Raw genomic sequence first — 25,005 nt, 5'->3', positions numbered from 1 at the left:
TCTCACCCCTTGGGCTGCCTCCTCACTGGGTGTGGGGAACCTCCCCCAACCAGAGAACTCCAGGGAGGTTGCAGATTAAATAAGAGACTAGAAAAAATGAGACCAAGCAGGATGTCTGATTGACAATGAGGATGTTTATTGAGAGTTTATTGGATGCAGGGGTGGGGAGGGCCAGGATATCAGGGAAGGGGTGGAAGGAGAAGCCCTTTCCTGGGGTCCTGCAGCTTCCAGACCCCATGGGTGGGTGAGAGTTGTTCCCTAAGGACAGTGTGCAGGGGCCACACTCTTCTCCATGGTTTTCCCCTCATGGGTGACCTGGCAAATGAAGCGGCTATGCGATGTCCATTGTCCACGTGAGAGGCTGAGGAAGCTGCTGGCCATGTACTTGTTGTTGCTCTGTTTGGAGGGCTGGGTGAAATCCATGCCTTGGGTGATGGTGGCTCCATCTGCCTTCCAGGCCACTGTCACTGTGCCTGGGTAGAAGTCACTGATCAGACACACCAGGGTGGCCTTGTTGGCCTTGAGCTCCTCTGAGGAGGGCGGAAACAGAGTGACCAAGGGGGCGACCACAGGCTGACCTGCAGGGACAGAGGGATGTGACATAGTGGAGATGGGTCTGGGTGTTGGGGAGCTCTCTCACATGCAACCATCTGTCCCCATCCTCCCCCACCCCCTGCCAGGGACCATGCTCCTTTCTCTTCCCCTCCTGCCCATCAGCTGCCTAGGGAACAAACAGTCCTGCCCCCTCCCAAAGCCCTTCCAAGTCTCTCCCAGTTGAGTAGACCCTGCTCATCCCCTCTGCAGCCTCAGCTTCCCCTTCATAACTGGGCAGCCTTGCTCCTCTCCAGTCCCCAGAGGCTGAGATTGGACTCTGGCCCTGACCTGCTGAACCCCAGCCCCAGCCAAGGCCTCCACTTCATTCTTTCAGTGCCTGGAGACTCCTCTGAACAAAGGTCCCACCCTCCCAGCAGCACAGTCAGGGCTGTGTGGGGATGGCCCCAGCCTATGCTCGGCATGTGAGGGAGGGTCCTGAAGCCTCCTGCCCCCTCAGGCTCTGTCCCAGTGAGGCCCCCCTCCCTCTTACCCCCCAGTGGCTCACTTTTGCTTTGGCTCCTGGGAATGCTCCCCAAACCAGGGCAGAGTGACCCCCATGGCTGCCCCAGCAGCCTCTCATTCCACCCGGCAGCCAGAGCTTCTCTGAGCTGCCCTCTGCTCCCCCTTCCTGGGCCACTGGGTATACTGTGCCCTTCAGGGAAGGCAGGAGGCCCGGACATGGTCAGGGGAGACATGGACCCCAGGGGCTCCAGATCTGCTCCTTTGTGACTAGCCCTGGGCTCTGGTCACCTCACCCAGTCTGTCCTGTCCCTCAGTGTCCCTGTGTCCTCATGGCCCAACAGAGGCTCAGATAGCACAGCCTAGCAAGAGTCAGAGCCCTTTCCACCCTCTGCTGGCCCTCCCTCAGAGGGATCCCGTGCCTCTGGGTGCTGGGGTCACAGCCCCGGCCATGCCCCTGGGCCTCCTGGGTGCTTCTCCCAGCCTAGATGGACCTCAGGCCCTCAACCCAGACCCTGGAGTCAGGGGCTGTCTCTAATGCCTGCTAGAACCTCTGATCAGAACCAGTCTCTGCCCCTTCTCAGGGACCTGCCTTAGAAGAGGGAAGGAGCCCCTGTCCCTGAGCAACCCCTCGCCCAGGTCCCCAGACCTGGCCATGTCCGAGTGTTGGGATAGGAAGGCTCCTGCTGCTGGGATCCTTTCTGTGAGCTGTCCTGACACCACCTACCTCTCCCAGAACCCATGGTGAAAGGCAAGGACCCTAAAGGTGGGAGAGGCAGAAGGGCAAAGCCCCCAGGGAGAGAAAACAGACTTTGCACAGACAGCAGGAGGTGGGATGGCAGGGAGAGGCTCCGAGAGCCACTTACCTGTGACTGAGAGCTGGGTCCCACTGCCAAAGATATACCACCGTGACTGAGACTCAGACCAAAACCCGTGGGGCCAGCACCTGGGGCCTGCCTCTTGGGGGCCTGGCTGGAGCGGCAACCTGTGGGGCATTACAGGCACAGGCTCAGCAGGTAGGGCTGCATTCTCGGCACAGTGCAGGTGGCTGGCCAGCCCCCCCCCCCAGAGTTCTGTCACCCTGTCCAAGGCAGCCTTGGAGTGACCCCAGTGTGTCCTCCCTGCAAACTGTGTTGACTGTGCAGCTGTGCACAGCAGGAGCTCAGCAAATCATGGTGATGTATCCCTCTCAGGCGACAAAGGGATGTGGCCTTATTTTAGGGTCTGTAAGTTTTCTCATATCCCTAGACCTAAGGGCACGGGGCCATGTCTGACTCAAAGCATTTATGGAGACACCCCTGCTTTGGTGTCTGCTCATGGAGATGCAGATCCACCCCACCTCATCCATGAAGCCTCCTCAGACCATACTTTGCAGCTGTTGATTGCTCTGTGCCCAGGACGTCCATCCATTTGTCCAGCATCTGTGTATTCACGCAGCCACCCTTCATCCACTTGTCCATGCATCTGCTTAAACGTCTACATGTTTAGTCATCTGTCCTTCATCCACCTGTCATCTGTACATCCATGCTGCCTGCACCAAGCACTGTCTTCTCACTCTGGGGACAGGGCAATGGCCCCCAGCTCTCATCCCTGTTTTTTTCTGAAATATCTCAGGTCACAGTCAAGAAAGTCCTTGTCAGGGTCAAGTCTGAGGTTCCTCTCCAGTTCTCTCCAGGATGCGACACAGGGTCTGTGCTTTTTCTAGTGCTTCTCTTCCCCTTGGTATCTGAGACTACCTACTCTTCTCCTCCCTGGCTTCCCGTTCTCTCAAGCCCCTGCCCCCTGGGTCCCAGACCACCACCCTGGGTCCTCCTCTGCCATCTTGCCATGCTGTGGACCCCTACTCTGCCTGTGTGGTGAGATCTAGTCTCTCCCAGCTGCAGGCCCTCTCCTCAGCTCCTCCTAAATTGCCTACCGCCCATCTCCACCTGGAAAGTGGCAAACGCTCTCAGAAGAACTTGGCCACCTGACCCACCCAGGTCTTTGTCTTCCTCTGGTTATAGGGCACTCACTTTGGGGGGATCCTGGGGTCACCTTAGACTGAGTCACCTCACCTCCAGAATGAAATGGTTTCTGTGTCCTGAGATGGTTGCATCTGAGCATTCCTCACTAAGTTAAAACAGGCACAGAATCATTAAAAAACAACAAACTTGCCTTCTGTTATCCCAAAACCACAAGAAGCCTGGGGCATTACCTTTGCTGTTTCACACAGGAATACAGCATTGAGATACTGTCAGGGACATCAGATTAGTTGTGTTCTAGCTTAGACGATGGGCCAGTGAGTGGTGGTTGGTTTTGTAATGAAAATGGAAGGTTTTTCTGGGGCTGTTAAGAAAAACCTTTAAACTTATAAGAATATAACATAAAATTAAGCACTATAGAAGTGTATTTTTAAAGGGCAATACATATTTATCTCTCCATCTCTCTCCTATTATGTAATGCTATTTCTACTTTTTAATTATAGTAAAATATACAGAGCATAAAATGTACCATTTTGCCCATTTTTTAAAAGTGCAGGTCAGTGGCATTAGGTACATTCACACTGTTGTGCAACTGTTACCACCATCTGCCTCCAGAATTTTTCCATCTTCCCAAACAGGAAGTCTGCATCCATTAAACAATAACTTCCCATTCCTCTTCCTCTGGCCCTGGTACCTCTACTTTATTTTCTGCCTCCATAACTTGTCTACTCAGGGAACTCAAGTAAGTGCAGTCATACAGTATTTGTCTTTTTGTGTGTGGCTCATTTCTTTTAGCATAGTGTCTTCAAGTTTTATCCATATTATAGCAGATTTTTGACATTTTTAATATCTATTCATGAAATTGTTTATTAAGCGATAAAACACTTAACAAGTTACAACCTATTTAAAAATAATACAAAATCAATTTCTCAAAGGCACAGAAACAGACCTTCCTTCCATTCATTGGTTCACTCCCCAAGTCCCTAGGCCAAAGTCAGGAGCCTGGATCTCAACTCAGGTCTACATGGGTGGCAGAGACCCAACTATTGAGCCATCACCTGCATGGCCTCCAAGGAAGCTGTAATGGAGAACAGAGTTGGGACTCAAACCCAGGCACTCCATTATGGGACATGGGCATCCCAAGTGATGTCTTAGCTGCTGCACCAAATGTCTGACCCAAGGGAAATACTCTTACTAAGCTGTGAGTCGATGAGACACTTACTTGATAGGATGAGTTTGCTAGAGTTCTACAGCAGTGATCCACATGCATGTGCACTAAAGTCTGAGAACAAGCCAGGGAATCCTAGAACTTGCATTATTCTGGAGGTTCTAGGCAATGCAATAAGATAAGAAAATAAAGTGGTGTGGAGGTGGCAGTGCTGATGCGTTGGTGTGCAGGTAACGCTGCTGCCTGCAACACCAACATCCCATATGAGTGGTGGTTCATGTCCTAGTTTTTCCACTTCTGATCCAGCTCCCCGCTAATTGTCTGGGAAGAGCTTCAGAAGATGGCCCCTGCTACCCAAGTGGGAGACCCAAATGAAGCTCCGAGTTCCTAGCTTTGGCTGGCTCGGCCTGGCCATTGCAGTCATCTGGGGGGTGAACCAACAGATGGAGGATCAAACTCTCCCCCCCCCGTCTGTAATTCTTTCAAATAAATAAATCTTTATTAAAAAGAAAAAGAAAAACTTGGGGTACTTATGAGGGAACTTAAATATGAGAATACTTCAGGATGTCCATGAAAAAATGGAATTAATTATTTTGGTACAAAAATTTGGAAATCCATAGTTTTTCACACTATGCGTGTTCCATGAACCTTTTTAAAAACTCCTTGTTTGCATGGATTTCATTTTTTGCACCAAAAAAAAAAACCCCTACATTTTAATTTCATTTTCTATGAACTTCCTGAAGTACATAATATTGAAATAGTAGGTTGAGGCCGGCGCCATGGCTCACTAGGCTAATCCTCCACCTTGCGGCACTGGCACACCAGGTTCTAGTCCCGGTCAGGGCCCCAGATTCTGTCCCAGTTGCCCCTCTTCCAGGCCAGCTCTCTGCTGTGGCCAGGGAGTGCAGTGGAGGATGGCCCAAGTACTTGGGCCCTGCACCCGCATGGGAGACCAGGAGAAGCACCTGGCTCCTGGCTTCAGAGCAGCGCGCCGGCCACGGCGGCTATTGGAGAGTGAACCAACAGCAAAAGGAAGACCTTTCTCTCTCTCTCTCTCTCTCTCAATGTCCACTCTGCCTGTCAAAAATAAATAAATAAATAAATAAATGGAATCTGTTAAGAAGGCAATGAAAATTTACTTTCTGACAAATAACTAAAAAAAGAAAAAGAAAGAAATAGTAGGTTGAAAAACCACCAAGGCCGGTGCCACGGCTCACTAGGCTAATCCTCCGCCTTGCGGTGCCAGCACACTGGGTTCTAGTCCTGGTCGGGGCGCCGGATTCTTTCCCAGTTGCCCCTCTTCCAGTCCAGCTCTCTGCTGTGGCCCGGGAGTGCAGTGGAGGATGGCCCAAGTGCTTGGGCCCTGCACCCCATGGGAGACCAGGATAAGTACCTGGCTCCTGCCATCGGATCAGCGCGGTGCGCCGGCCGCAGTGTGCTGGCCGCGGCGGCCATTGGAGGGTGAACCAACGGCAAAGGAAGACCTTTCTCTCTATCTCTCTCTCTCACTGTCCACTCTGCCTGTCAAAAAAAAGAAAAAAAAAAGAAGTATATGGGATCCTTCCATATTATTTCTTTATTTCAAGATTGATTGATTTGGCTAGGGCCGCGGCTCACTAGGCTAATCCTCTGCCTGCAGCGTCTGCACACCGGGTTCTAGTCCTGGTCGGGGCACCAGATTCTGTCCCAGTTGCTCCTCTTCCAGTCCAACTCTCTACTGTGGTCCGGGATTGCAGTGGAGGATGGCCCAAGTGCTTGGGCCCTGCACCTGCATGGGAGACCAGGAGAAAGCACCTGGCTCCTGGCTTTGGATCGGTGCAGCGCGCCAGCTGTAGCGGCCATTTGGAGGGTGAAACAACAGAAAGGAAGACCTCTCTGTCTCTCTCTCTCTCTCTCTCACTGTCTAGCTCCACCTGTCAAAAAAAAAAAAAAAGATTGATTTATTTGAAAGGCAGTGACAAGGGTTCCCATCTGCTGGTTCACTCCCCAAATGCCTGCAACAGCCAGGGCTGGGCCAGGCTCAAGTCAGGAGCCAGGAACTCCATTCAGGTTTCCCACATGTGTGGCAGGGGCCCGAGGACTTGAACCATCCCCTGCTGCCTCCCAAGGCGCATGGCAGCATTAAGCTGGAATCAGGAGCAGAAGCAGGACTGGAAGCAGGCCCTCCAGTGCAGGATGCAGACATGCCAAGCAGCAACTTAACCACTGCACGGAATGCTAAGCCCTGTAGACTGCTTTTGAATCTGTTACTACGGTCATGAGAGACACTCTTAATGACTCGAGTGCTCCCCATCATGGATGTAGCATCCTTTATTTTACCTTCCCCTGTTGTTCGACCATTTGGTTGCTTCTCCCCATGAACACAAAAAATATACAGCTGAATTTTTTATTATTTCAAGATAAATGTCTAGAAGAGAAATTACTTGATTAAAAGGCATTACATGGGGCCAGCGCCATGGTATAGCGAGTAAAGCCACCGCCTGCAGTGCCGGCATCCCATGTAGGTGCTGGTTCAAGTCCTGGCTACTCCACTTCCCATCCAGCTCTCTGCTATGGCCTGGGAAAGCAGTAGAAGATGGCTCAAGTCCTTAGGACCCTGCGCCCTTGGGGGAAACCTGAAGGAACCTCCTGGCTGCTGGCTTCAAGTCAGCACACTGTGGGGTGAACCAGTGGATGGAGGACTTCTCTCTCTCTACCTCTCTACCTCTCTGTAACTCTACCTTCAAATAAATAAATAAATCTTTTTAAAAGAAAAAGTAAAAAAGGAATTGTGTGTGTGTGAGAGAGAGAGAAAGAGAGAGATAGAGAGAGAGAGAGAGATTTGAGAAAGACAGAGGATCTTCCAGCAGCTGGTTCACACCCTAAATCCTTATAACAGCTGGGACAGGGCCATATGGGCAGGAGCCCAAGGACTTGAGCCATCACTGCTGCCTGCTAAGATCTGCATTGCCAGGAAGCTGGAACTCAAATCCAGGCAGCCCCACATGGGACACAGGCATCCTAACCAATAGGCCAGGGTCCACCTCAGGAGTGCGCATTTTAATAATACTGTATGTTTCAGAAACGCCATCTCCCCCTCATGGCCTGAAAGCACACACCCTCCCAGGTCACCTCTCTGCCTGTCACCAGTTTCACTTGCCATTTTCAAGGGGATCTTGGCCAGGTGGCCATGCACCTGCCCATCCTGCTCCTCCTCCTGGTGAGGTTTGTCTGAGCTTAGCACCACCTCCCTGGGATGTGGCCGCCTCTCCCATCTTGGGCCTCAGTCTCCGCCGTCTAATCAGACCTCCCATTTGCCTCCCATTTTGGTGCCAGTTTTTCCAAAGCACAAATCCCTGTCCCTGTGGCGCTTCAATCCCTCTGCAGGACAAAGGCCGGGACACACGAGTGTGAGGTTCCCCGATCCCACCCCTAGCTCCCCACATGCCTCCTCTCCTGAACCCCTCTCAGCACATGCTTCTGACTTTGCTGGCACCCCAGCCCCTAGCCGGTACCCCTCAATCCTGAGATCACACAGGGAACATCCCCACCCCCTTATTGTGACTAGAACTGGCGTGGGTCTGTCCCCATGACAGATAAGCCTGCTGCTAGAGTCACAGGTTCTCAGTCCTGGGACTGTCTGCATGTCCCTGTGCTGTGTGACCCTGGGCAGGTCGCCTCCCCTGTCTGGACCTTCATTCCCATCTGTGAAATGGGATGAGAACTGCCTTGGGGCAGGGGGAGGGGAGCTCGGCTCTCAGAGGCAGGTTCTGTCCCTGAGCCCTAGCGCCCTGTGAGTGTGGTGGACAGGCCATGTTGCTAGGACATAAGCTGAGCTTTGTCTGGGACTTCACTCCCTACAGAGAGGAGGGGGCTGGGTGGGGTACACCATGGCCCCCCACAGACCCTGCCCTGGGCATTGTTTGCCTGCATCTGGGTGGGCTTAGTCTCCTGGGGGGGGTGCCTATCTCCACAGGTGACCCTGCCTGAGGTTTCTTAGCTGAGGGTCTGGGGATATCAGCTAAGTGCAGGCAGTGGCCCCTGGGTAATGAAGGTGAGGGCAGGGAGGCAACCCAGAGGGGACAGAGGAGGGGGGTGTCCATCCTGTACCTGCAGGGACAGAGGTCCCCACCTGCCGCAGACTCCTGCCCCCGTGCCCAGAGGACTGGGGGGAGGCTGGTGAGATGCCGGCCTTGGTACAGAATATTAGGGGAGCCCCAAAACTCAGGAACCAAGGTAAAACTTCAGTGTGATGTTAATCATAAAATGAACACAGACAAGCCTGTGATGGACAGAATATCACACTTTAAGCCAAGGTCTTGCCAGCACCTCCTCTGGGATGGGTCCTTCTCCCACTCAGCCGCAGGGACCCTCACACCCTGACACCCCCACCCCAACTCCCTGCCCTTTCTTTACCTGTGCCATGGGATCCGCAGGTTGAACCGGCTGCTTCCTACAGGGCCTCCAGGGCCCAGGGCCCTGCTCCGGGGTGCTGCTGTTGGGATCCACAGGTCCTGGGCACCCACGACCAGGCCCAGCAGCAGCAGAGCCCAGGGCAGCCTGGGGCCAGGCCCAGGCCCCACCAGGCCACTCCGGGGCCTCATCCACCCTCAGGGTCAAAGGTGCCTCCTTCCAGACTTGAGATAGGAGATGTCTGTAAGGAGCTGTCCCTGGTTCCCTCACTGGCCACAGCTGCCCCTGTGCGCACCAGTCCGTGTGGCCTTGGCTTTCCCCTGGGCTAGCTCTGGTCCCAGCCCCCAGCGCAGCTCCCTCTAGGATCCCTGGCCATTACCCCTGGGGGCTGTCTCACAGAGAAACATCTGCCAACTGCTCTGCTGTGGTCAGGATCCTGGGCTCAACTGCCTCCCAGCCCAGCCAAGGGCCCGGCACACGTGACCCACCCTTGTCCCCTGTTCAGATCCCCAAGGGCACGCTGGGTTTTGGAGCATGACCTGGGGCCTGCAGGGGCCCTGGAGAGTGGGCTCAGCTGTGGAACAGAAGCCCCGGGCTGGAGGGCAGGTGGCAGGGGAGGAAATGAGTTTCACAAGACATGGCCGCTGTTGCGGTCCAGACTCATGATCTAAAGAACAGAATGGTGTTCAATGCACCAGGCACAGCACCTCACAGACCCCTCCCTCCCTCCCTCCCTCCTCTCTCTCACACACACACATACACACACACGCATTCTTATCAATTCTGCCTGCCCTTCCCCAGCTGTATTAAAGTAGGATCCAAACTCAAGTAACATGCATTTACAGTATACAGTGCCATGTTCTGATACATGCAGACATTGTGGAGTGATTACTTCAAGGAAGTCACATATCCATCACGTCCCAGAAACCTTGGGCCTCACTGAAGTCTCCGTGCTGTGCAGTAGCTCTCGCAAACTCATCATCACGGATTTCATCCAGGGGCTATAGGGGAGTCACCACTGGGAGCACAGGCCAGGCCCCTTCACCCTCTTCCTAGGCTGAGCCCCTGGGCCCTGGGACCCTGTACTTTGGTATCGGGTGGGTGGCAGGCAGTGAGGAGGGGGCCAGGAGTGACCCCGCAGGCCACTGGAAATCTCCAAGCTCCCTGCCTTCCCCTGGAGGTGAGGTTGGAAGTGCTGCCAGTTCTGCTCACCCCCCAGGACCATGGTTGGTGATGCAAGACAATGGATGTAAAAGTGGGCTTTTTGTCAGCAAGTTTTCCTAAGTTTCTTTCTCAATTGTGATCAAGCATAGGTAACAAAATTTCCATCCTGACCAATTTTTTTAAAGATAGATTTATTTATTTATAATTCAGAGTTACACAGAGAAGGAGAGGAAGAGAGAGGGGGACGTCTTCCATCTGCTGGTTTACACCCCAAATGACTCTGATGGCTGGAACTGGGCCAATCCAAAGCTAAGAGCCTGGAGCTTCTTCCAGGTCTCCCACGTGGATGCAGGGGTCCAAGGACCTGGGCAATCTTCTACTGCCTTCCCAGGCCACAGCAGAGACCTGAATCAGAAGTGGAGCAGCCAGGACTCAAACCAGTGCCCATATGCGATGCCAGCACTGCAGGTGGTAGATTTACCCACTACACCACAGCCCTGGCCCCCACCGACCATTTTTTTTAATATTTGAGAGGCAGAGTTGGAGAGGGAGGGGAGGGGAGGGGAACTAAGTTCTTTTATCTGCTGGTTCCCTCTGCCAATGGCTGCAATGGCCAGAACTGAGCTGATCCAAAGCCAGGAGCCAGGGGCTTCTCCCAGGTCTCCCACGCTGGTGCAGGGTCCCAACACTTGGGCCATCTTCTACTGCTTTCCCAGGCCATAGCAGAGAGCTGGATGGGAAGTAGAGCAGCTGGGACTTGAACTGGCACCCATATGGGATGCTGAGCTTAGCCCACTGCACCACAGCACCAGCCCCATTCTGACCATTTTTTAAGCCTGCACTTCAATGGCACTAAGTCCCCCAACATCACTGATTAGCCATCACCCCCACCCACCTCCAGAACTTTTCCTCCTGTGAAACTGACACTCTGGACCCACTCAACACCAGCTCCCTGCTCCCCTGGCCACCGTTCCCCACTCTGTCACCTTTATGAAGCTGGTGGGTCAAGCCCCTCATACAAATGGAAGCATGCCCGGTTTGTCCATTGAAAGTGCTGCGTGTATATCACTGATGGGAGCCACCCATGATGATTTTAACCAGCTGGTGTGTGGCTGGTATAGCTTAGGCAAAAACATTAGCCACCAGCAAATGAATGGATCTCCAGTGACACCTCAAGTGCCACTCTTCACATTTGCATTGCAGCTCAGAGAAGGTTGTGAAGTCAGCTCAGGCTGGTTGCAATCAGAAAAGTAGGCCCCTGGTAGCAAGGGCTGCTTCGTGGGATGTGGCTCCAGTTGTCTAAATACATAGAGGGGATGGGATGTGGGTTTATTACTGGCTGTTGGTTTTGTTGGTTGGCTCTTGATTTTGACAGGACACTCCTGTCTGCTGGTTCACTCCCTGCATGCCCACAACAGCTGGGGCTGGGCCAGGGCCAAAGCAGGGAAGCAGGAAACTTAATCCAGGTCTCCCATGTGGGTGGAAGGCACCCAATTTTCTTTTTATATACATAAAAGATTTATTTATTTGACTTGAAAGTCACAGTTACACAGAGAGAGGAAGAGATGTAGAGAGAGAGGGGGAGAGAGAGAGGTCTTTCATCCACTGGTTCACTCCCCCAAATGGCCACAATGGCCAGAGCTGTGCCAATCTGAAGCCAGGAGCCAAGAGCTTCTTCTAGGTCTCCCAAGCAGGTGCAGGGGCCCAAAGGACTTGGGCCATCTTCTACTGCTTTCCCAGGCCATAGCAGCAAGCTGGATTGGAAGTGGAGCAGCCAGCTCTCAAACCGGTGCCCATACGGGATGCTGGCACCACAGGCATCAGCTTTACCACAGCACAGTCCCCCCCCAATTTTCTTTAAAAATTTTTTTATTTATTTGAAAAGCAGAGTAACAGAGAGAGAAAAACAAAGTGAGATTTTTCCACCTGCTGCTTCACTTCCCAAATGGCTGCAAAGCCAGGACTGGGCTAGGTCAAAGCCAGGAACTAGGAACTCCATCTGGACAGGTCTCCAACAGGGTGGCAGGGGCCCAAGCACTTGGGCCATCTTCTGCTGCTTTTACAGGTGCATTAGCAGGGAGCTGGATAAGAAGTGAAGCAGCTGGTTCTCGATCCAGAGCTCACATGAGATGTCAGTGTCACAGGTAGGTGGATGCTTAACCACCTGTGCCATAACAATGACCCCAGCACCCAATGTCTTTAGCCATCTTCACTGGCAGGAAGCTGAAATCAGGAGCCAGACAGAGCCAGGTGTTGAATCCAGGTTTTCCAATGGGGGAGGCAGGTGTCTGCCCCACTAAGCTAAACCCCTGCCTCCTAACTGGGAATATTCCAGAGGTAAATCTTTTGCAGAACACTGTCCTGGGACGTGCTGGCTCACCCTTAAGAGTCCAAACTGGTTGTCATCCATTCTTGCATGAGCAAAAAGTTCATGGGAAAATGCAATTCAAAGGTAAGTTTAAGCCAGCACCGTGGCTCACTAGGCTAATCCTCTGCCTGCAGTGCCAGTACTCCGGGTTCTAGTCTCGGTTGGGGCACTGGTTCTATCCCGGTTGCTCTCTTCCAGTCCAGCTCTCTGCTGTGGCCCGGGAGTGCAGTGGAGGATGGCCCAAGTGCTTGGGCCCTGCACCCGCGGGGGAGACCAGGAGGAAGCACCTGGCTCCTGGCTTCGGATCAGCGCAGCACACCAGCTGTGGCAGCTATTTGCGGGGTGAACCAACGGAAGGCAGATTTCTCTCTCTCATTGTCTAACTCTGCCACTCTGCTTGTCAAAAAAGAAAAAACAAGGTAAATTTATTTTGGCATACACATACACACCCAAAATAAAAATCACTGAAGCCCAAGCGGTTTTTCCTATGAAGCTTTTTTCATGAATTTTGTGAGGCTCCCTTGGGTGAATGGGTTTCAGGGTGGTTTTGTTGTTGTTTTTGGCACCAAAATAAACTTACCTTTGAATTTCACTTTCCAAGGACTTTCTGAAGTGCCCTTGTATTTTACTGTTGACTGATCTGGAGTGCATCCTTGAGACCCCCACCCACTTGAGGTTCTGTCTGTCCCCGTCCACTCAGGCCAATGCTGTCCCAAAGGCTCATCCATCTCTTTGAAGCTCTCCCCAGCCCCCCCACCCAGAATGAGTTCCGTGCATCCCACATGCCCCTAGTGGGGCAGCCATCCCAGATATCCCCTGGCTCATGTCCAGCCATGACCACTGGATTCTGTAACAGACAAACTCCCTGTTAACCACATGTGGGTCCTGAGGACCAAAAGGAAAGTCAGAACCCATGGGCTGATGGGACTGTGCTTGGATCCCTGTGTCCCACAAACCCTGACTTAGGGCCAGGCATTGCATCCTGGAGGGTTTGTGGTCATCAGCGAGATGGGAAAGGTACTGACCAGTAACAGTGTGTGGGTGCCCTCAGAGACATCCTATGGGGCGCGGGGAGAGCTCCTAGGAGGCTCGTGACCCAGCCCCCCACCCAGTGCAGTGCTGGCCCACTCCTGACTCTGACCTTAGCCTTGGAGCCTGGGGCAGGGTTGCCCCCAGAGGTCTGTGCTGAAGCTGCTTCCCACACTTGCACCCCCATGTGGGTGTGATACCACTGCCCACAGCATGGGAGCCATGATCCCTGCCTCCCCACACCTCTCAAGACCAGGACAAGCCCCAGTCTTGGGGAGAAGAAGGGGCCAGTCTTAAACAGCACTGCTGGCTGCTCTGATGCCCCTGTGCTTGCCTGCCATGGCATCTCGGGCAGATGTGACCACCATAAGCCACATCCTCCCTTGGTTGAAAACAGAACCGAGTCTGGCTGGGTCCTGGAGAACCTCCGGGGCCAGACCAGTCCTCCCCAGGCTGGTGCAGCCACAGCTCTGGCAGCCCAGGCCCCTCGCCCCCTGGCGCAAGCTGTGCCAAGGGCTAGATCCAGCCCCACACAGAGGAATACGGGTCCTGAGCCTCTGCACAGGGTCCCTGCCATCTCACCAGAGCCTTCCAGGTCCCTCTGGCACTCCTCTCGTGGGGTAGAGTGGCACCCATACCTTCTGCCCTGCTCCCCTGTCACAGCAACTCCTGTCAATCAGCCCCACCTGCCAATCAGCCCCACCCCACAGGCCCAAGCTTCCTGCTAATGCAGACCTCTGGGGGCAGGGGTGATGGATCAAGTAGTTGGGGTTCTGTCATCCATTTAGGAGACCTGGATTGAGCTCTGGGTGCTGTTGCAGGCATGAACCAGCAGGTGAGAGCTCTCTCCCTCTCTCGCTCCATCTGCCTCTCAGATAAAGAAATCAATAATAACAGAGGTTGCAGAACTCGAAGGTAATTTACCTGGTACCGCAAAGCGCATGTTGTTGATCCAAATGTACCTCATTGCTTTTGGGGAACTGTGACCCCAGATGAGGGTTGCTTTCCCCCAATGGAAAATTTCTGTTGGAAACCGAAGTTTCTGATGCCTACAGTGTGGGGCCTCCTAACGTGAAAGGCCTGACCGGGGTCTGGCATCGCAGCGTCACAGAGACGGGGGAGCTGTGTCTGCACTGCCCAAGAGGATGCGTGATTGACAGCGCTGGCTGGCCCGGCTTCATGCTCATGCAGCGAGACCCTGGGGAGCGAGGGGCCGCTTTGCTCAGCTGTGTGTGTAGAAGGGCAATGCTGGGGGGAGGGGCCTCTGTGCTCCTTCAGTTCTGGCCGATTCTAGGACAACTTTCTCAGATAGAAGTCAAGGATGAGGCCGGCGCCGTAGCTCACTAGGCTAATCCTCCACCTACAGCGCCGGCACACCAGGTTCTAGTCCCGGTCGGGATGCCAGATTCTGTCCTGGTTGCCCCTCTTCCAGGCCAGCTCTCTGCTGTGGCCCGGGAGTGCAGTGGAGGATGGCCCAAGTTCTTGGGCTCTGCACCCCATGGGAGACCAGGAGAAGCACCTGGCTCCTGCCTTCAGATCAGCGTGGTGCGCCGGCCACAGCGCGCCAGCCACAATGGCCATTGGAGGGTGAACCAATGGCAAAGGAAGACCTTTCTCTCTGTCTCTCTCATTGTCCACTCTGCCTGTCAAAAAAAAAAAGTCAAGGCTGACCCTCCCTGCCCCACCCCCCGCAGAGCCTGACTGGGCCTGGGGGTGGTGGGGGGAACAGGACTCCAGGAGACCCACAGTGACCCAAGTAGCCTCATCCAACTTCCCCTGGGCCCTGCCAGGACCCCTCGCCCCCAGAGAAGAAGAGACCGCAACCCTCAGTGCCACCCTAATCCCTCTGACAGCAGTTGACTGTGGCCTAAACCTGGGTCTGGCCTGCAAAGAGCTAAAAGCACAAACCCCAAAGACATCTGTGGCACCCTTGTGTGTGAGACCACCTGCAGAGGGTGAGCCAAGGTCTCCCAGGTGCCCATCTCAGGAACCACCATGACACACACGCACAGGCCACACGCGGTATGCATGGCCCTGGCCTAAACCCCGACCCTCCTGCACCCCAGCAGTCCCAGACAGCTGGTGCCTTCAACCAGAGCAGGATCTCTGTGTTTAAGTCATAAGTCAGAATGTGAGCATTAAAAGCAAACACAAGCACACGACAAATAAAACTTCGTGTTGACCTCTCTGCTATTGGACGGAAAAGCCCAAGACCTTAGCATGGCTCCCAGGCCCCCTGGACCACTCTCCTCGCTCTTCCTCCAAGCTACTGGTCCCTTTGATCACAGAACATTCCTGCAGTGCGTGCCTTTTCAGTGCCTGGACTGCCTGGCTCTCATCTGCCCCCTGCAGGCTCTTCTGGGGTATGGCATCCCCCAGAAAGCCCAGGCTCAGGGGCAGTGCCCTCCGCAGCCCTGCCCAGCTGCTCCTAGCATAGCGTTCACCTAACAGAGTAGGAGTTTCCTTCATCGTTCAGTTTCTGTAGCCTCACAACGTACAGGCCTCCCCCACCCAGGGCAAGGGGCACAGTCCCCACATTCTTAACTATTTGTCCTGTGTCCCTTAAGGGAAAAAATACTCAGCTTCCCACTTCCACCATATGCAATGATGGATTTTCAGACACATGCTAATAACAAAGCCAAAGAAATAGAAATGAATGGAATTTTTAAGTTTGTCTTTAAATATTTGTATTTTATTTGAAAGCCAGAGAGAGGGAGGGAGCTTCCATTTACTGGTTCACACCCAAATCCTGCCACCCCACCCCACCCCACCAATAGCTGGGGCTGAGCCAGACCAAAGCCAGGATTCCACAACGAAATCCCAGTCTCTCATGTGGATGACAGGAACCCAACCACTTGAGCCATCACCTGCTGTCTCCCGGGGTGCACATTAAGCGGAAGCTGGATTGGAAATAAAGGAGCCAGGATTTGAACACCATGCTCCCACATACAGAAGGCAGACAGCATAACTGCTGCCCCAAATGCCATCCCCCCAACAAAAGGGATTTTACAGGTGCATTCATAAACCCAAAGTGAGGGGACCTTAGCAACGTACAGGTGCAGAGAGAGAGAAATCCACTATGTCCAGCTGCCTAGGAGAGGCACTTCTTACAGCGGTGTTGGCATCACTGGGGACATGGACAGCCAAAGAAATTCCTCAGGGGGAGACGGACGCCTGGCCCTGTGGCTGGATGCGAGCCCTGTGAGCCAGCCCCAGGTGTCCCCACGGGGTCCCTGAAAGCAGCCTCCTGCCCTCCTGGGGGACACCGCTGGCCCTGGGGACCAGTGGTGGAGATAGGTGCACCTGGCCCTGTGTATGTATTGTCCCAGTAGCTGCTTCCTGCTTGCCCCACTGTGGTGTCAGCAGGCCCTGTGCAGCCAGTGCTCCCTCACTTGAACAGATGTTCCCCTGCCCCTGACCCACAGCCGCCACCTCAGTGCCAGCGATGTGCCAATCGTTGCAGACATCTGGAATGTTCTTTTCCTTTCTCTGTGGACCTTCTTTGTGCTCCCACCCTCTCACAAACTATAAACCAAAATAAATCCACTTTTTTAAAAAAATGATTTGAAAGAGTTACACAGGGAGAGAAGGAGAGGCAGAGAGCGAGCAAGGACTCCTATCTGCTGGTTCACTCCCCAGATGGCTGAAATGGCCAGAGCTGCACCTTTCTGAATCCAGGAGCTTCTTCCAGGTCTCCCACACAGGTGCAGGGGCTGAAGGATTTGGGCCATCTTCTACTGCTTTCTCAGCCCACAGCAGAGAGCTGGATCAGAAGTGGAGCAGCCAGGACTCGAACTGCTGCCCACATGGGATGCCAGCACTGCAGGCGTTGGCTTTACCCGATGCACCACAGTGCCAGCCCCAAACCCACTTTCAGATTTCTCCAGAGCACCTTTGTCCCCTGCAGTCACCACACAAGCAGGGATGCCACAAGACTGGCAGATTCCCAGCAAAAGCCTTGGAGGCCAGCGGTGAGAGGAAACATTCAAGCTGCTGAAAGAAACCATCCTTGAAAACTGAAGGAGATGGGGCTGGTGCTGTGGTGCAGTAGGATAGTCCTCCACCTGCGGCGCCGGCATCCCATATGGTTCATCTTCTGATCCAGCTCTCTGCTATGACCTGGGAAAGCAGAAGATGGCCCAAGTGCTTGGGTTCCTGCACCCATGTGGGAGACCCGGATAAAGCTCCTGGCTTCAGATCAGTGCAGCTCCAGCCATTGCAGCCATCTGGGGGACTGAACCAGAAGATGGAAGACCTCTCTCTCCATCTCTAACTCTACCTCTCAAATAAAATCTTAAAACACTGAAGGAGAGGCACGGGACTTGTGATGTGGTGAGTTAAGCTGTCACTTGGGTGACCAGCTCAAGTCCTGGCCGCTTCACTTCTGATCCAGCCTCAGGCTAAAGCCTTGAAGCAGGCAGCATATGATGGCTTCAGTGTTTGGGCCCCCACTGCCCATGGGGGAGACCCAGACTGAGCTCCTGGCTACAGCCTGGCCCAGCCCTGGCTGTTGTGCACATCTGAGGAGTGAACTAGCAGGTGGAAGGTACTTTCTCCCTCTCCCTCTCTTCTACCTTTCACGTACCTAAAAATAACCTGTACAGATGGACGGGGGCTGCTGCTGCCTTCCGATCGCTACAGCTCCAGATCGTGTGACACGAGCACTGATGGACTGACAAGTCTTTTGTCTTCAGTCTGCCTTAAAGAAGCTGTGAGCAGCTAAAGGGGACATTCTAAAATCTGGAGGACAGATTCACCAAAATACACATGACTTCAAAGTCTGTTTTGTGAAAATTTTGAAATGTTAGCTTTCCTCTGAAGTGCCTTAAGTAGATGCCATTGTCATGATTTTTAAATTACATGTTTCTAAAAATTTGAGAGGCAGAGCTACAGAGAGAGGGAGAGGGAGAGGCAGAGACAGAAAGGTCTTCCATCTGCTGCTTCAACTCCCCAGTTGGCCACAACAGCCAGAGCTGGGCCAATCTGAAGTCAGGAGCCAAGAGCTTCCTCCAGGTCTCCAACATGGCTGCAGGGGCCTGAGCACCTGGGCCATCTTCCACTGCCTTTCCAAACCATTAGCAGTGAGCTGGATCAGAAATGGAACAGCTGGGACTCAAACCAGCACCCATATGGGATGCCGACCCTGTAGATGGCAGCTAAAATAAATAACTTATTTTCAAAAAACACTACCAGAAAAACTGGTTAATGGAAACACAATATAAAATGAATTCTGATACTAATAGCAAAGTATGTGGTGTGGAGCAAGTTTTTACTTTTTACTATGAGGCTATAATCGGCTCAAAATACATTGCTCTAACAAATTCCATGCAAGTCTTGTGATAATCATAAATGGAAACCTATAGTAGATACAAAAACCATAAAGTATATCACTACAAAAAAAATCAAATCACAAAGATATCAAGGGGCCGGTGCTGTGGCACAGTGGGTTAACACCCTGGCCTGAAGCGCCAGCATCCCCTATGGGCGCCAGTTCTAGTCCTGGCTGCTCCTCTTCCGATCCAGCTCTCTGTTATGGCCTGGGAAAGTAGAAGATGGTCCAAGTCCTTGGGCCCCTGCACCCATGTGGGAGACCCAGAAGAGGCTCCTGGCTCTTGATCAGCACAGCTCCAGCCATTGTGGCCAATTGGGGAGTGAACCATCAGATCAAAGACCTCTCTCTGCCTCTCCTGACTTTTTTAAATTTGACAGAGTTAGACAGTGAGAGAGAGAGAGACAAAGTTCTTCCTTCCATTGGTTCACCCCTCAAATGGCCACTACGGCCAGAGCTACGCCGATCCAAAGCCAGGAACCAGGTCCTTCCTCCTGATCTCCCATGTGGGTGCAGGAGCCCAAGCACCTGGGCCATCCTCCACTGCCTTCCCAGGCTACAACAGAGAACAGGACTGGAAGAAGAGCATCCAGGACTAGAACCTTGCACCCATGTGGGATGCCGGTGCCACAGGTGGAGGATTAACCAAGTGAGCCATGGCACTGGCCCCTGTGTAACTGACTTTCAAATAAATCTTTAAAAAAGATATCAGTAAAGATGACAAACTACAAGATAGATTTAACTAAATGAAAATACAGCAGTTGGGTGGAGCCAAGATGGCGGAATAGTGAGGGCACGCACTGATAGTCTGGGAAAATTTAGCTTAATAAAAGTGGAGTTATGGTAGCCTCAGAAAAAGGATCAGGAAAAAATTGCAGAGGAAACTCTTCTGGATCTAGTGGCTGTGACTCAGAGGACCTACTGGGAGAACAAGGTCGCCCACCACGTGGAAGCCAAGCCACGGGAGCTGCAGGGTCTGCGCGCCAGTGCAGGAAGGGGAGTGGATGTCACACAGACACCAGCAGGGAGAGCAGGGACGCCTAGAGCTCCAAGTCCACACATTGGCGCTGGAAGGGGAGGTGAGCTCAGTAACCGGAGACATTGGCAGGGAAATGGCGGTCAGAATCCAGAGAGGAGCGGGAAAGTTCACCAGACTGACTACAGGAGAGAAGGAAAAAAGGTGGTGGTGTACTGGTACAGGTGAGTTTCTCTCTCCACCAACCTTGCAAAGGCAAGCAAGAGACAAAGAGCAGGCCCCCACTCTGGATTTACATAACAACAGGGGAGAGCTAAGGAACTGAGTCACTACAGTTCAGTAGCCTAGGCAACCCAGTGGGAGTCCAGAGGAGAAACAGAGCCTGCACAGACTCTTTGGGTAGAAGCCAGAGATCGGAAGCTAAATACCATCAATTCTGCACAGCCGTGCGGTGCGGTATTACTTACCTCCTGAATAAATAAAATAAAATAAAATAAATAAAAAGAGATTTACAACGCATAACCTGAGGGTGTCACCTTTGCACACCCGTAACCCGGAAGAACCAAGCGGAGCTCTCAGGCCACTCCCATCTCAAGCCTCCAAGGCTCCTCAAACAGCAGGCAGTCCACTTAACACAGACATAGTATAAAAAAAAACGCACAGTGACAAAAGAAGAATTAACTATGCAAAGCAACAAACACAAAAATCGAAGGAACAAGATAAACGAAGACACTATGACACCTCCAAATAAAAAAAACACTCCAAGCCAAGATTATGAAGATGATGAGATAGAAGAAATGCAAGATACAGATTTCAAAAAATTTATGATAAGAACATTTAGAAGTTTTCGAAAGCAAATCCTTGAACTACAGAAATCCTTATTGGACAGGATTGAAAATCTCTCTCGTGAAAATGAAATTTTAAGGAAGAATCAAAATGAAACACAGAAACTAGTAGAACAGTAAAGTGTGATAGTGAAGAGAAATCAAAATGAAATGAAGAGCTCAATAGATCAAATGACAAACACATTAGAGAGCCTTAAAAACAGAATGGGTGAAGCAGAAGAGAGAATATCGGACTTAGAAGACAGAGCATAGGAAAACATACAGTCAAACCAAAGAAAAGAAGAGGAAATTAGAAGTCTAAAAAATATTGTTGGGAATCTACAGGATACTATTAAAAAAACCAACATTCGAGTTCTAGGAGTTCCTGAAGGCATGGAGAGAGAGGAAGGATTAGAAGGCCTTTTTAGTGAGATACTAGCAGAGAACTTTCCAGGTTTGGAGAAGGACAGATATATCCTAGTACAGGAAGCTCATAGAACCCCCAATAAACACGACCAAAAGAGATCCTCACCACGACACGTGGTAATTAAACTTACCACAGTGAAACATAAAGAAAAGATCCTGAAATGTGCAAGAGAGAAACGTCAGATTACTCTCAGAGGATCTCCAATTAGACTCACAGCAGACTTCTCATCAGAAACACTACAGGCTAGGAGGGAATGGCGAGACATAGCACAGGTGCTAAGAGAGAAAAATTGCCAGCCCAGAATATTATATCCTGCTAAGCTCTCATTTGGGAATGAAGATGAAATAAAGACCTTTCATAGCAAACAGAAATTGAAAGACTTTGCCGCCAATCGTCCGGCCCTGCAAAAGATACTTAAAGATGTGCTACACTCAGAAACACAGAAACATGGCCATCAATATGAAAAAAGGTAAAGGAAGACAAACCACCAGTAAAAGAGCATGGGAAGCTCAAAGCATGTACTAGAAAATATCTCCAAGAAAATGGCAGCGCAAAGTCACTACGTATCAATAGTCACATTAAACATTAATGGTCTTAACTCTTCAGTTAAAAGACACCTATTGGCTGATTGGCTCAAGGAACACAACCCAACTATTTGTTGCCTACAAGAAACACATCTCTCTAACAAAGATGTATGCAGACTGAAAGGGAAAGGTTGGAAAAAGATATTCCATGCCAACAGAAACCAAAAAAAAAAGCAGGTGTAGCCATATTAATATCAGACAAAATAAACTTTAATACAAAAACTGTTAAGAGAGACAAAGAGGGGCACTATATAATGATTAAGGGTTCAATTCAACAGGAAGATGTAACTATTATAAATGTATATGCACCTAATTACAGGGCACTGGTCTATTCAAAAGATATGTTAAGGGACTTTAAGGGAGATTTAGATTCCAATACAATAGTACTGGGGGACTTCAATACTCCACTCTCAGAAATAGGCAGATCATCCGGACAGAAGATCAACAAGGAAACAGCAGATTTAATCGACACTATTGCCCAAATGGATCTAACAGATATCTACAGAACTTTCAATCCTACATCTAAAGACTTCACATTCTTCTCAGCAGTGCATGGAACCTTCTCTAGGATTGATCACATACTAGGTCATAAAGCAAGTCTCAGCAAATACAAAAGAATTAGAATCATACCATGCAGCTTCTCAGACCACAGCGGAATGAAGCTGGAAATGAGCAACTCAGGAAACCCCAGAAAGTATGCAAACACATGGAGACTGAACAACATGCTCCTGAATGAACACTGGGTCATTCAAGAAATCAAAAGAGAAATCAGAAACTTTCTGGAAGTAAATGAGGATAACAACACAACATATCAAAACTTATGGGATACAGCAAAAGCAGTATTGAGAGGCAAGTTTATAGCAATAGGTGCCTACATCAAGAAATTGGAAAGGTACCAAATAAATGAGCTTTCAGCGCATCTCAAGGACCTAGAAAAAATGCAGCAAACCAGACTCAAATCTATTAGGAGAACAGAAATAATTAAAATCAGAGAAGAAATTAACAGGATTGAATCCAAAAAAGCATTACAAAAAAATCAGCCAAGCGAGAAGCTGGTTTTTTGAAAAAATAAACAAAATTGACACCCCATTGGCCCAACTAACTAAAAAAAGAAAAGACCCAAATCAATAAAGTCACAGATGAAAAAGGAAATGTAACAACAGACACCACAGAAATAAAAAGAATCATCAGAAATTACTACAAGGACTTGTATGCCGGCAAACAGGAAAATCTATCAGAAATGGATAGATTCCTGGACACATGCAATCTACCTAAATTGAACCAGGAAGACATAGAAAACCTAAATAGACCCATAACTGAAACAGAAATTGAAACAGTAATAAAGGCCCTCACAACAAAGAAAAGCCCAGGACCAGATGGATTCAATGCTGAATTCTACCAGACATTTAAAGAAGAACTGATTCCATTTCTTCTCAAACTATTCAGAAAAATTGAAAAAGAGGGAATCCTCCCAAATTCTTTCTATGAAGCCAGCATCACCTTAATCCCTAAGCCAGAGAAAGATGCAGCACTGAAAGAAAATTATAGACCAATATCCCTGATGAACATAGACGCAAAAATCCTCAATAAAATTCTCGCCAATATAATACAACACACATCAGAAAAATCATCCACCCAGACCAAGTGGGATTTATCCCTGGTATGCAGGGATGGTTCAACATTCGCAAATCAATATGATTCACCATATTAACAGATTCCAAAAGAAAAACCATATGATTATATCAATAGATGCAGTGAAAGCATTCGATAAAATTCAACACCCTTTCATGATGAAAACTCTAAGCAAATTGGGTATAGAAGGAACATTCCTCAATATAAGCAAAGCAATTTATGAAAAACCCACGGCCAGCATCCTATTGAATGGGGAAAAGTTGGAAGCATTTCCACTGAGATATGGAACCAGACAGGGATGCCCACTCTCACCACTGCTATTTAACATAGTTCTGGAAGTTTTAGCCAGAGCCATCAGACAAGAAAAAGAAATCAAAGGAATACAAATTGAGAAGGAAGAAGTCAAACTATCCCTCTTTGCAGACGATATGATTCTTTACTTAGGGGATCCAAAGAACTCTACTAAGAGACTATTGGAACTCATAGAGGAGTTTGGCAAAGTGGCAGGATATAAAATCAATGCACAAAAATCAACAGCGTTTGTATACACAAGCAATGCCACGGCTGAGAAAGAACTGCTAAGATCAATCCCATTCACAATAGCTACAAAAACAATCAAATACCTTGGAATAAACTTAACCAAGGACGTTAAAGATCTCTACGATGAGAATTACAAAATCTTAAAGAAAGAAATAGAAGAGGATACCAAAAAATGGAAAAATCTTCCATGCTCATGGATTGGAAGAATCAACATCATCAAAATGTCCATTCTCCCAAAAGCAATTTATAGATTCAATGCAATTCCAATCAGGATACCAAAGACATTCTTCTCAGATCTAGAAAAAATGATGCTCAAATCCATATGGAGGCAAAAGAGACCTCGAATAGCTAACGCAATCTTGTACAACAAAAACAAAGCCGGAGGCATCAAAAATCCAGATTTCAGGACATACTACAGGGCAGTTGTAATCAAAACAGCATGGTACTGGTACAGAAACAGATGGATAGACCAATGGAACAGAATACAAACACCAGAAATCAACCCAAACATCTACAGCCAACTTATATTTGATCAAGGATCTAAAACCAATTCCTGGAGAAAGGACAGTCTATTCAATAAATGGTGCTGGGAAAACTGGATTTCCACGTGCAGAAGCATGAAGCAAGACCCCTACCTTACACCTTACACAAAAATCCACTCAACATGGATTAAAGACCTAAATCTACGACCTGACACCATCAAGTTATTAGAGAACATTGGAGAAACCCTTCAATATTTGGCACAGGCAAAGAGTTTCTGGAAAAGACCCGGGAGGCACAGGCAGTCAAAGCCAAAATCAATTATTGGGATTGCATCAAATTGAGAAGTTTCTGTACTGCAAAAGAAACAGGAGAGTGAAGAGACAACCGACAGAATGAGAAAAAATATTTGCAAACTATGCAACAGATAAAGGGTTAATAACCAGAATCTACAAAGAGATCAAGAAACTCCACAAAAAAAAAAAAAAAAAAAAAAAACACTTAAGAGATGGGCCAAGGACCTCAATAGACATTTTTCAAAAAAGGAAATCCAGAGCCGGCGCCGTGGCTCAATAGGCTAATCCTCCACCTTGCGGCGCCGGCACACCGGGTTCTAGTCCTGGTTGGGGCGCCGGATTCTGTCCCGGTTGCCCCTCTTCCAGGCCAGCTCTCTGCTATGGCCAGGGAGTGCAGTGGAGGATGGCCCAGGTGCTTGGGCCCTGCACCCCATGGGAGACCAGGAAAAGCACCTGGCTCCTGGCTCCTGCCAGGATCAGCGCGGTGCGCCGGCTGCAGCGGCGGCCATTGGAGGGTGAACCAACGGCAAAAGGAAGACCTTTCTCTCTCTGTCTCTCTCTCTCTCACTGTCCACTCTGCCTGTCAAAAAAAAAAAAAAAAAAAAGGAAATCCAAATGGCCAGCAGGCACATGAAAAAATGTTCAAGATCACTAGCAATCAGGGAAATGTAAATCAAAACCACAATGAGGTTTCACCTCACCCCGGTTAGAATGGCTCACATTCAGAAATCTACCAACAACAGATGCTGGCGAGGATGTGGGGAAAAAGGGACACTAACCCA

General features: G+C 50.3%; 1 protein-coding gene across 1 annotated transcript; it reads right to left on the bottom strand.

The window, feature by feature from the left end:
* Nucleotides 1-258: 258 nt before the first annotated feature.
* Nucleotides 259-8,765, bottom strand: IGLL1 (immunoglobulin lambda like polypeptide 1). Its single transcript, NM_001082158.1, is given in 3 exon segments — nt 259-578; nt 1,920-2,038; nt 8,578-8,765. Coding segments are annotated over 3 exon segments (627 nt in total).
* Nucleotides 8,766-25,005: the final 16,240 nt, after the last annotated feature.

The sequence above is a fragment of the Oryctolagus cuniculus genome, chromosome 21 (assembly GCF_964237555.1).
Source record: "Oryctolagus cuniculus chromosome 21, mOryCun1.1, whole genome shotgun sequence".
Taxonomy (NCBI): domain Eukaryota; kingdom Metazoa; phylum Chordata; class Mammalia; order Lagomorpha; family Leporidae; genus Oryctolagus; species Oryctolagus cuniculus.
This window is presented reverse-complemented; position numbering and strand designations above follow the sequence as displayed.